The sequence below is a fragment of the Xiphophorus couchianus genome, chromosome 18 (assembly GCF_001444195.1).
Source record: "Xiphophorus couchianus chromosome 18, X_couchianus-1.0, whole genome shotgun sequence".
In the NCBI taxonomy this organism is placed as follows: Eukaryota; Metazoa; Chordata; class Actinopteri; order Cyprinodontiformes; family Poeciliidae; genus Xiphophorus; species Xiphophorus couchianus.
Window position 1 is genome coordinate 183,650 of NC_040245.1, and position 12,963 is coordinate 196,612.

The window sequence follows — 12,963 nt, forward strand, 5'->3', positions numbered from 1 at the left end:
GGGCAGCGAGATGAGATGGAAACAACACATAATTGTTTGTTCACACATTTAAATCACTCTCATCTCTCCTCAACGCTCCTCTGAAAGAAAGACTACAAGCAAAGCATGGCGGGCTGCCAGGCTTCTGATACACTGGGGGAAACCCTGTAATTCATTTATCACTAATCAGCTAAATGAGTCAATATTCTAACATTTTCTAAAGCATTAGTGAATTAGTCAACATTATATAATGTACGTGTGCCTGAATTAGGTAAAATAAGCTAATTTTTATCCAATTTTTTTTTATTAAACAAATTAAAATTGTGCATAAATTATACAATAAATAATAATAAACAATAGGTTTCAGAGCAATAATGAAACTGGGCCAGAGACCCGGTTGCTGCTCACAGTGATGAAGTGAAAACATCTTCACGCCTCGCATCAGGCAGTCTCCATGACAACCATTAGACACATTTTAAGGTCATCTGGAGTTCAGGTTCACAACTTTCTGTCCTACCATCACAAACATAAATGCAGCGTTTGCTAAACTGCCATGTTCTAAAAGACTTTACAGATGGCCCTCCAGCAGGGGGCGTCAGACACACTGGGCTTTATTTACAGGTGGCAGAGTAAAGGGGGAAGAGGCTGGAGTCCTCAGAGCCGAGCTAAGAATAAAGTTTTTCCTCCTTTGCAGATTTTTGCCACTATTTTTCAGATCAGTTTTCTTTTTGGAAGTAAAAACTAAATCGTGTTTCCAGCCATGAAGTTTTGGATCTGTTGATCTGCTCTGCCTGCTTCCTGCCGTCCGGCCGGTTCCGTTCGGATCATTTATGTTTTTCCATAAAGTTTCATTTTCCCAGGAGGTCTGATGATCCACCGGGATCATTCCTGCCTGGAATCTGCAGTGTGTCTGGATTAATCTGGATAATATCGCTAACAGTTACCATGGCGCTGGTGGAGCAGAGGGCGGACGCCATGTCGGTTTGGGACAGGCGGGCGGCCATGTATAGCCCGATCAGAACCGGTTCTGTCCAGAGGAAGAGGAGGCAGAATGAGGCTTCAGTAAGAATCAGGTGAAAATAAAAACTTTATTGCTTGAAACACAAAGACAAACTTTACAAAATAAAAGTCAATAATTCCTCGTGATTTCTCTCTCTGGTTCGTCCCTTTGGCTTTTAGAGGAGGAAAAATATCCAAACACCAATTCACAACGCAAAAAACATAAAAGCAAAAGCAAACCCGACAGACATCCAGCAGGGCGGCGCCGCTGCACAACAACAATGGAAGCCAGCGGCCGCGCTGCAGAAAGCAGATCATTATTACAAATACACAGAATGACTGGATTCAGCTCCCAGTGAAACGTTTAGAGGAGCTCAGGGAGCCAGGAGACAATCAGAGAAAAACCCAAAAACTGTCCACTCCTCCATCCATCACTCCTCCATCCATCACTCCTCCATCCATCACTCCTCCATCCATCACTCCTCCATCCATCACTCCTCCATCCATCACTCCTCCATCCATCACTCCTCCATCCATCACTCCTCCATCCATCACTCCTCCATCCTTCTTTATGTCCATTTAGAAACACCAGCCATCTCTCCATCTGCTCCACCTCCGTCAAATTCACTCCATCTTAGACATCTCCAGCTTCGTCGTCTGGGTTTCCTGAAACAGAGAGATCAATATGATTCATTGATTTGGTTCATAGTGAGCTACTTTAACATTCATCTGGGATGTTAGCCTGTATGCTATCTCGGTTAGCACTCTCTGCCGTCCGGTAGAGCTGACAGGAGCCTGGACGGATTGATCGTTTTTAATAACTGGCGTCCAAACCTGAGGACATTTCATGAACAGCAGATCTTCATCAGATAACTTGTAATAACTTTATGCTTCACACTAAACAATAGGAGAGCAGAGAAGCTAATCAGAGTCTACCCGACTAACTTTAGGGTTTAATAACGCTCCGTATCATATTCATTGTCATCATCAGTACCATAAACAGACTGTCCAGTAAGAATGAGCAGGATGAAGACTGGTTTGTAAATAAACCAGGTTAGAGGTTTAATTCAGGACAAACCAACATGGAGGACAGACTGACGGAGTCTGCTCCAATCAGGATTTATGATGACATGGTTTACGTTCCTACTGATGGATTCATTTCATTTCACGACCCGAAGACGGCAGGACGACAAGAAGACGACAAGAAGACCGGATCTGAACTGGTCTCACCCGGATCCACCGGGTCAGTCAGCAGAACTGGGCTCTGGTTCTGCTCCTCAGATTAGTAATGGCTGCAGCAGCTCAGCCCTCTTATCGCCATGACAACAAGAATGATGTAACCATGGCGACTGGTCAGCTCTGCTGGGCATTTTTCTCCCCCTGCTGCTTAAATGCAGGACAACACCGAGTGTTTTCTGTGCATCAGGTAACCATGGTAACCCTCTGGGAGATCAGAGGTTAAAGTGACTCAACTGAACATTGATCACACTGGAAAACCAGAACCAGGAAGTGAAACCAGGAAGTAGGAACTGACCTCGTCTGAGTCCAGCAGAGGGGGCAGCGCTCTGTGGAAAGAAGAGGAGCCAGTTAGCTGGAGGCTAGCTCGGTTCGGGTTGCTGAGCGGGAACTGACTCACATGTCGGCCATCGATGACGGGATGTTCTCCTCCACCCACTTCAGATCTTCATCCTGTCCCGACACGTTCACAGAAGAACTGCTTGGTTAGCAAACAGCTGAAGCTGATGAAGATGGTGGCGATGAAGATGATTTACAGAGCTCACCACTTTGTTGGGTCTGGCTGTCCCGTTGCTCTCGGTCTTCGTCCCCCTCATCTTCATCCCCTCTGATGGGAAACAGACAGCAAAGCTTCAACATGTCAGAGTTCCTGGACCAGCTGAAAGCGGTGGAGGTTTGGTCCGCTTCCAGTTCACTTCCTGTCTGGGCTGAACCGTTCAGTAATACATCTGTAGGAACTGTGACGACCAGCAGCTACAGAATCTGGTCTCCATAACAACAATCCAGAACTATAGAACCAGATGAGACACGTTTACAGTCTGACCCGGATGGAAACCACAAAAACTGGAAAATTATCATTCGAAACATAACGTGACTTCAGCTGGCCTTAACCTTTTTACTTTCTAGTTTATCTTTTTAAAGCGGTCGCCACTGATGAACGATTCCTGTCAGATTCCTGCTGCCGGAGCCAGCCAATCAGAGCTCACGCTTTAGACACGCCCACTTTGAGTCTGCAGAGAACCACGACTCAATCAGAAGGTCAACAAGCTTCAACATATAAGAAACAACACACTAAGCCTCAAGACTTCAGTCATCTGATGCTTTTATAAACATATTAACTATTTAATAAGGATTATTATTGGATTTGCACTGATTTCTTATTAAATATTAAAACCAGTGACCCCCTGAATCAAACAGGAAGCAGTTAAAGGGGTAGCTAAAACTTCACTTCATAACAAACTGCAGCTTCACTGGAGGCTGGGAGGAAAGGCTGAGGAAGACAAACGATGAAGGTTTCTGACCAAAAGCCTCGTTCATCATGGGCTCCTTCTCCTCCTCATCCTCACTGTCCGCGTCCACCAGGGGGCTGAAGGCGTACCTGACACGCACAAACACAGTCCACTTAAAACCACAGAATAAAACATGACCCAACCCCAGAACGCCTCTTACATCTGATTATTTGCCGACGGTCGCCATAGGAACATGATGACCAATAGGATGACGGAAAACAGGAAGCGCCAGAAAGCGTCTTGGATCCAGACTTCCCTCCAGTCCTGAACCAGCAAGAATGAAAACGTTATAGACGTGACGACAGAGAGACATGAGGGCGTCTCCTTACTTACAGAGAGACACCTGGACATGGTGAAGTTCTTCGCCGTCCAGATGATGAAGATCACCGAAGCTGAAAACAACACAGAGATTTAGAAAGGCAAGAAGAGGAAGAGGAGGAACAGGAGGCATTCACGCACCGATGACAGCAAAGATGAGCGTGTTGCTGAAGTGTCTGAAGAGAGAGAGCTTCACAACGTTCCTTCTCAGCTTCAGCAGCTTCATCGTCTGAGCCAGGCTCACGAAGATGTGGGACCAAAGGTCAAGGAAGCTTCATCGAGAAACCGAGACGCTACAGCTAACCCGAACCAAATGCTCCAAGTAGACATAACACAGAGCGCCATAAAGGAAGACGCTAACATAGAGGACGCTAATATGGGGGACGTTAAAATGGAGGACGCTAACATGGAGGACGCTAATATGGGGGACGGTAACATGGAGGACGCTAATATGGGGGACCCAAACATGGGGGACGCTAATATGGGGGACCTTAACATGGAGGACGTTAACATGGGAGACGCTAACATAGAGGATGCTAACATGGAGGACATTAACATGGAGGACGCTAACATGGGAGACGCTAACATGGGGGACATTAACATGGGAGACGCTAACATAGAGGATGCTAACATGGAGGACGCTAACATGGAGAACTCTAACATGGAGAACGCTAACATGGGGGACATTAACATGGAGGACGCTAACATGGGAGACGCTAACATAGAGGACGCTAACATGGAGAACTCTAACATGGAGGACGCTAACATGGAGAACTCTAACATGGAGGACGCTAACATGGAGAACTCTAACATGGAGGACGCTAACATGGATCGCTAACACATAAGAGGCAGCAACAGTCTGATTCTCTACAGCTAAAAAGGAAAGGTTCAGCAGTGGATATCCACCAGCAGAGGGCAGAATCGAGCACAGTCAGACGAATAGCAGCCAGAAGAACAACATCATCTTCAGCCTGAAGACAAAGGGAGGAGGAGGAGATGAATGCAAGAATAAAGAAGGAAGAAAAAAGGAGGATGAGAAAGAATAAATAGAAAGAAATTAAATCAGCAGCTGATTGGTTCTCAGAGGCTTTTTCTTCTTCTCTGTTTTCAGATTAGAAATCTGAACCTGGAGTTCAGTCCAGGCAGACATAACGAATCAAACAGCGAAACGATATTCAATCATGACTGAAGGTTCTGACGCTGTAAGGATATCCACCAGACAACGCAGGAGTCGGTCAGAGCCAGAACCACGTCACACACTATCAGGCTCCGGTCGTCATTTCCCCGATCCTGCAGAACACAAGGGTTAGACCGGGCCGGAACTGATCCACAACTGGGCTGGAACAGGTCCAACAGAACCGGGCCAGCAGGTCAGAACTCACCGTGTGGACCCGCAGGATTCCCTCAATGATGGAGAAGAGCAGGTAGAGCAAGCCGACGCCGACCACTCTGTGCAGCAGGGCACCCAGCCTTGGCCTGACAGAAACGGGGGGTAGAAGGTCACAGGGGTTAAAGGTCATGATAGCTTAGAAACAAAGAAAACCTACAAATCTGGGAATCATGAAACTTAAAGCATCTGTAACATCAACTCTGGATGCAAAAACGTTTATTTGAGTTTATTTTTCTTATGTAACAAAACGCATTAAAACAGATGTCTGTGAGTTGCCGGAGTGAGGCATCTTGCTGCAAAGATCCTCAATGCAGGATGAGAGGAAGTTCAGGAGGGAACCCGATGGATCTGTCAGCAGTGTTCTCGATCATTTTAATCTTTGAGACATGTTAATAAATACAAATGCTGTCAGAACCTTGAACAGGCTAGGAAGTGATTCGTGGTTCTGGGCGACCCGTTCTCTCCAGGCCCGGTTCTGTTATACTACTGGGATTACTGTTCTCTGATGGCAGCAGCTGCTGGACTCACTTGACGATTCCATATCCCAGACTGGCGATGATCACCAGAACTCTGGCCAGCGTCCGCTTCACAGCCGAAAGCACCTCGGCAAACACCACCGCCCCCTGGACTGCAGGAGGACACATGACAGCTCAGGAGGTCGAACCAGGAGGAGGAGACGCTGGCTAACAGGCTGACATGATACCTGGCTAACAGGCTGACATGATAAATGGCTAACAGGCTGACATGATACCTGGCTAACAGGCTGACATGATACCTGGCTAACAGGCTGACATGATAAATGGCTAACAGGCTGACATGATACCTGGCTAACAGGCTGACATGATACCTGGCTAACAGGCTACCCGGCTAACAGGCTACCTGATACGCCCTCATAGCTGATGCTCTGGAACTCGGCATAGTACACGGCTTTCTCCAGCATGCCCAGGAAGATGACGCCACCAATCCAGAACTGGATCCGCAGCAGGCTTCTCCAGTAGCAGGCGGACAGAACCAGCCACATCACAGCCAGCAGCACATACCCGATGCACATCACCATGTAGAACTGCAGAGACACGGACAAGTTAGCAGGACATTGGAGTTAGCCAGTGGAGTTAGCACGAGGAGTTATCAGGAGAAGTGAGCCAGTGAAGTTAGTAGGAGGAGTAAGCCAGTGGAGATAGCCGAAGGAGTTAGCCAGTCTAGTTAGCCAGTGGAGTTAGCAGGACGAGTTAGCCTAATCAGTTAGCAGGAGGAGTTAGCCAGTGGAGTTAGCAGGATTAGTTAGCCAATCTAGTTAGCCACTGGAGTTAGCAGGAGGAGTTAGCATAATCAGTTAGCAGGAGGAGTTAGCCAGTGGAGTTAGCAGGAGGAGTTAGAATAATCAGTTAGCAGGATCAGTTAGCAAGAGGAGTTAGCGCCCATGACCGTGTCTACAAAACTTTTCTTTGAGTTTTTACTGAAGCAGCATCTGACACGAGGTCAGAAAGAATCTGCCTTTAATTTGAAGGAAAGCCAAGAAAATGGCTCCACAGTCTGCAGGGTCCATATCTGGTCTAGTTAAAGGCCCACAGGAGCATAACAATGTCTACATGTTCATGTTTGTGTAGGCCAAACTGTAGTCTCTCATGGTTGCTATGGAGACCTAGAGACCCTGAAGATGGGTCCAGCGGATCAGCTCCGTGGTCTGTGGTCCACACAAGGAGAAACACTGTTTGTGGGTCGGGGTTGACCCTTGACCCTAAAACAGGACTAAGGTGTGAATTGAGTTTTGGTTAGGGTTAGGCTATAGAAATGAATGGAAGTCAATCTAAGGCTCCTACAAAGATAGCCACGCAAACGTGTGTTGTGTGTGTGTGTGTCTGTGTGTGTGTGTGTGGGTGCATGTGTGTGTGTGCGTGTGTGTGTGTGTGTGTGTGTGTGTCTGTGTGGGTGTGTGTGTGTGGGTGTAGGTGTGTGGGTGCGTGTGTGTGTGTGTGTGTGTCTGTGTGTGTGTGTGGGTGTAGGTGTGTGGGTGCGTGTGTGTGTGTGTGTGTCTGTGTGGGTGTGTGTGTGTGGGTGTAGGTGTGTGGGTGCGTGTGTGTGTGTGTGTGTGTCTGTGTGTGTGTGTGGGTGTAGGTGTGTGGGTGCGTGTGTTGGGGTCTCACCACTATCAGAGGCCACTCAGTTCCTGAGATGAAGCCATGAGGTCCCTTCATGCTGACCTTAACTGGAAACAGAAACACAGAACCAGTTCAACCAGGAAGAGACCAAACACTCTGAGTGCGTATGTGTGTGTGTGTGTGTACGGACGCTGCAGTGTCCACGGCCCGGTCTTCTGGACCTTGATGATGAACATGTAGGGTCCGTCCTCCCAGGTCCGAGCCACAATGTCGAAGTCGCTCTGAGGAACATACAGGGTCAGCTCCCTGACCTTTCACCCCGCAACAAACCCTGACTCGGTTCTGGTGACCCGACTGACCTGATTAGAGGAGACACCAGCAGCCTGAGGACCAGAGAAGAAGAAGATCAGTCAAGTTCACATGAAGGTTCTGGACCATAGGTCCAAACGGCTCTGACCGGAACCGAACAGAACCGGGCCGTACCTTTGGTTCTGGTTTCTTAGCTTCCCTCCTCCTCCTCCCGGACTTTTCCTTTGAGTCATAATGGAAAGACAACATTAGAGTTCAGAACCAGAACTGGACCGGCTGATACGGCCGAACCAGAACCACACCCAGCGACGATGCGTTCACTGACCTCAGGTAAAAACCGAAATGGTTGACCTGAAATGTGATCTGTCCAACAGGTCGGGTTTCAACTCCAAGGCTAAAGTATTGATCAATCCAGAACCAGGTCTGGTCCAAACACCAGCCTGGGTTTCTGCTGCCTCCAGCAGCTCAACTTTAACCTTTTAAAGGTTGATTCAAGGTCACCGTGAGTTACATTAAAGGTCACAGAATCTATCCTGCTGTTTTACAGTCCTGACGAGTCCGTTAGCAGCTCTACAGCCTGACCCGGCTCGGTTCTGGTCGTAAAAAGGCATCAGGAGAAGAACAGCAGGATGATTCTCTCTCTCAGCTGAAGGAAACCACAGATTCACTGAAATTAGTTTACTGTTGTAGACAGAAAAAACGCAGCAAAGCGTCGTCCAGGCAACAGTAGCCGAGTTGTTCCTTCAGCTGACGGCCTGTTTTAGAGTCTGTGTACTCCAGGTCTCCATAACTAAATGAATTATTATTTCAATGATTAATCATGTCATTCGTATGGATTCGGCTACAGAAGTGAGCCGGCCAACTGCTGGTCAGGGGTTTTATTTTTTACATTTAAAGCATTTTTAATTAAATAACTTCAGGTTTAAATTTTTTTTTTTTTCCATTTTTTTCTCCGGAGAGTTTTTGCGGCACTAGCGGCTCGTATTTTTTCTACAGTAGGCAAACAGGAAGGAGGGTGAGGAGACGGGGGAAGACATGCGGCAAAGGTCGTTGGAGTCGTTGGAGTCGAACCCTCGACGTCCGCGTCGAGGACTAAGGCCTCCAAACGTGGGGCGTGCTAACCCGCTGCGCCACCACAGCACGCCCCAACTTCAGGTTTAATTTTGAGTAATTTGTATATTTGGAGGGGAAAAATCTATTTGAGGAATTTAACTTAAAAAGAAAAGCAATGAGAATCAAAGTTTCTTCCCGTTTCTCAGAACGAGGCGTTCCTGCGGTGACGTTATCAATGTTGCTGCTTTTGGACCCACCGGAGCTGACGACGATGACACCGAGTTCTCCAGCAGCTTGGTCGAGTTCAACGGCGCTATGCTGAACTGAAACACGAAGCAAACAGCTTTAGTTGCGTTTTCGTCTCCGACTCGGCGGCTGCTCATCCGGCGGTCCTCACAATGTGGGGCTTTATCTGGCAGCTGATTGGCTTGTAGGTGTGCCTCATGAAGGACCCCGACCCCCCCTCTACTTTCACCGAGTCCGAGATGTAGTATTCCTCTGGTATCAGCTGGGTGGAGACACAAACATCAACTGAGCCATAAAATCCTGTTTTATTTCTGTTCCAGAAACACGGGCACTTGAAGGCAATGCACCTGGACAACAAGATTAAAGCTGCAGGAACTTAATAAAATGTCTTAGTGATAACTGTCACCATGTTACGGAAACAGCCAATCAGAGCCAGGAGGCGGGTCTTAGCGCTGTCAATCACAATGTCGTGTGACGCTGTTCGTCCCTTTGCTCTCTGCTACGCTGCAGCTAGATGTTTATTAGAATAAAGTTTATTGATCTTTGAGAATGTTTCCATTACTGGAAAATGGTCTCAAAACAACAATATTATCGTTTATCATGATTTATCATCCAGCTAAATTTGTTACAGCGACAGGCCTAAGCACGGCCTGTCGCTAATGCTAATGCTAGCTAGCACAGTCAAAAATGACAACAAATAAGTGACTTTCCTATAACAGCAATTTGTTTCTCTGGCATTAACACAATTAGAGAGTACATGAGGATGATTGACAGCGCTAAGATCAATCTTTTTACAGATTTTCTGTTTCATATCAAACTGTCACAACATGGAGGCAGTTTGACAGGAAAAATTATCTTCAGAAAAGTTTCATGCTGCGGCTGCAATCTGCAGCGTTTCTGCTCCAAACAAACCTCCGAGCCGAACCAGCACCCGGCGGTACCACCAGAACCCGGCGGGACTACCAACACCCGGCGGTACCACCAGAACCCGGCGGGACTACCAGGACCCGGCGGTACCACCAGGACCCGGCGGGACTACCAGAACCCGGCGGTACCATCAGGACCGAGCCGCTTACGTTCTTGTTGTAGACCTCGTTGTAGCAGTGGGAGTTCCTCAGGTACCAGGAAACGTCCATCGTCGAGGACGAGTCACAGTCCTGAGGAATAGCTGAGACAAACACAGAGGTCAGGGGTCAGAGGCCAGGCCGAGTCGGACCGGACCGGGTCAGAACTCACCTCGCAGGTAGATGGTGCTGTCTTTGAACAGCGTCTTCCTGAAGAGGAAGAACTGAGGCTCCTGGTTCTCCTGAAACACAACCAGAACCAGAGGATCTGACTGAACCAAACCCAGCAGCAGAGCTACAGCAGAATGGCCTAGTCAAAGCCCAGACCCAAACCTGACTTAAGTCCTGTCAAGAAAACTCAAAGATCAAAAGTTCGGTTCCTGTAAATAGAATAAGGAGGTTCTGGAGGCTGTAACCCGTCCGTGAGTTCGGCTGCTCTCTTAGTGACGTCACACACGATTCTTACAACTAAAGTCGTTAAATTCTCATTAATCTGCGCATTGCCATGTTCGCCATTTTCTGATCAGATCAATTCATGTCCCTGACTCGGCTTTAATGACTAACCCAGAATCAGCTCCATGGAGCAGTAGAACCGAACCAGAACCACCTGAAACCGAACTCGCTCTCCTCCTTGGAACCTTTTAGCGTCAGTAACTTTTAGATAACAGAAAACTCACACCGACGTGCACCGTCCACGTCCCCGGTTCCGACAAGGCCCGGACGAGTCCAGGTCCGGCCGCCAGCAGCAGCAGCAGCACCGCAGAGCAGCAGAACCCAGAGCCGGTCCGACCCGAACCCACAGAACCCGCCATTCGAACCAGCAGGAAGAAGAAGGGACCAACGGAGAAACAGTTCACAACAAGCGGGACACTTCCGGATTCCGGGTGATGACGACACAGGAAGAACAGGACGGCGTTCAGGGACCGTGGGACTTTTTAAAAACAACACTTGAGAAGGTTCTGGGAGATTCTCTGACCCGGTTTAGGTCCAAAGCAGGTTTCCATAGCAACATAGAAATTTTAAATCGTTTTCTGCTTTATTGTGTCACTTACTGTCATATTATTTCTGTTTGTTCTCATATTTTTGTGGTGAAAAACTGAAATTTTGCTGATTTAAATGCCTCCCTCATTCCCTCAGCATGACACTGTCTCCACTACCTCCATTTGTTTTTACAAACATCTCTAAAAAATAACCCGAACGTTTGGTTGAGCCTGTTGGGGTGTTTCATCCTTAGTGTTCATCACATTTTCATCTGAAAATGGGGACAAAAATCACCTGGTCAGAAACTAGGCTTAAACTTTCCTTTTTGATGAAGCTGATGGACTAGCTAATGTTATCCTGAGCTGCGGCTAGAGGCGACAGGAAGACAAGCTGAACTTCTTGCTACTTTCTCCTACTACTCTGCATTTATTATTAACTGTAGTAATTGTAAAGATTATGGGCTCAAGCTCATTTTCCTGTCGGTCGTATCAAGTTCAGGGATGTCCTCTGAAGGACAGTTATACATTAACAATCTGTTAAAAATCAGGACGTTGTGGGCCGGTGGGCAGAGTACTTCGAAGACCTCCTCAATCCCACCAACATGCCTTCCACTGAGGAAGCGGAGCCTGGGGACTCTGGGTTGGGCTCTCCAATCTCTGGGGGCGAGGTCGCCGAGGTGGTTAAAAAGCTCCTCGGTGGCAGGGCCCCGGGGGTGGATGAGATCCGCCCGGAGTTCCTTAAGGCTCTGGATGTTGTAGGGTTGTGTTGGCTGACGCGACTCTGCAATATCGCATGGACATTGGGGGCAGTTCCCCTGGATTGGCAGACTGGGGTGGTGGTCCCCCTGTTCAAAAAGGGGGACCGGAGGGTGTGCTCCAATTATAGAGGGGTCACACTCTTAAGCCTCCCTGGCAAGGTCTATTCAGGGGTCCTGGAGAGGAGGGTCCGTCGGATAGTCGAACCTCGGATTCAGGAAGAGCAGTGTGGTTCTGGTTCTGGTCATGGAACACTGGACCAGCTCTACACCCTCAGCAGGGTCCTGGAGGGTGCATGGGAGTTCGCCTAACCAGTCTACATGTGTTTTGTGGACTTGGAGAAGGCGTTCGACCGTGTCCCTCGGGGAGCCCTGTGGGGGGTTCTCCGGGAGTATGGGGTACCGGGCAATTTGATACGGGCTGTCAGGTCCCTGTATGACCGGTGTCAGAGTCTGGTCCGCATTGCCGGCAGTAAGTCGGGCTCGTTTCCGGTGAGAGTTGGACTCCGCCAGGGCTGCCCTTTGTCACCGATTCTGTTCATCACTTTCATGGACAGAATCTCTAGACGCAGCCAAGGTGTTGAGGGGATCCGATTTGGTGGCCTTAGGATCTCATCTCTGCTTTTCGCAGACGATGTGGTCCTGCTGGCTTCATCAGAACGTGATCTGCAGCTCTCGCTGGAGCGGTTCGCAGCCGAGTGTGAAGCGGCCGGGATGGGGATCAGTGCCTCCAAATCCGAGGTCTTGAGCCGGAAAAGGGTAGAGTGCCTTCTCCGGGTCGGGGTCGGGGAAGGAGAGGAGGGGGGGGGGGGGGGGGGGGGGGGTCCTGCCCCAAGTGGAGGAGTTCAAGTATCTCGGGATCTTGTTCACAAATGGGGGAAGAAGGGAGCGGGAGATCGACAGGCGGTACAGCGTCTGCCGTGAAGCGGGCGCTGTACCGGTCCGTCGTGGTGAAGAGAGAGCTGAGCAAAAAAGCGAAGCTCTCGATTTACCGGTTGATCTACGTTCCCACCCTCATCTGTGGTCATGAGCTTTGGGTCATGACTGAAAGAACGAGATCGCGGATACAAGCGGCCGAAATGGGTTTTCTCTGTAGGGTGGCTGGGCTCTCCCTTAGAGAGAGAAGCTGTAGAACAGCTGCTCCTTCACATCGAGAGGAGCCAGTTGAGGTGGCTCGGGCATCTGGTCAGGATGCCTCCTGGACGCCTCCCTGGTGAGGTGTTCCGGGCACGTCCCACCGGGAGGA

General features: G+C 48.8%; 1 protein-coding gene across 3 annotated transcripts; it reads right to left on the reverse strand.

Moving 5' to 3' along the window:
* Window positions 1-1,048: 1,048 nt before the first annotated feature.
* Window positions 1,049-10,871, reverse strand: LOC114161689 (transmembrane protein 87A). 3 transcript variants are annotated; one of them, XM_028045179.1, is made up of 22 exons: window positions 10,660-10,871; window positions 10,155-10,224; window positions 9,995-10,086; window positions 9,070-9,180; window positions 8,930-8,995; window positions 7,794-7,841; window positions 7,670-7,693; window positions 7,501-7,591; window positions 7,356-7,417; window positions 6,091-6,274; window positions 5,740-5,839; window positions 5,204-5,297; window positions 5,034-5,111; window positions 3,963-4,071; window positions 3,837-3,895; window positions 3,664-3,767; window positions 3,516-3,592; window positions 2,760-2,821; window positions 2,615-2,667; window positions 2,513-2,543; window positions 1,526-1,644; window positions 1,049-1,423 (listed from the first exon to the last, which is right to left on the reverse strand). In XM_028045179.1, exons 1-21 carry the CDS (start codon window positions 10,792-10,794, stop codon window positions 1,603-1,605), a joined length of 1,692 nt encoding a protein of 563 aa, XP_027900980.1. In that variant the 5' UTR covers window positions 10,795-10,871; the 3' UTR covers window positions 1,049-1,423; window positions 1,526-1,602. The 3 variants fall into 3 exon arrangements, with proteins under 3 accessions (XP_027900980.1, XP_027900978.1, XP_027900979.1); XM_028045177.1 differs by having other exon boundaries at window positions 1,049-1,407; window positions 1,517-1,644; XM_028045178.1 differs by having other exon boundaries at window positions 1,511-1,644.
* Window positions 10,872-12,963: the final 2,092 nt, after the last annotated feature.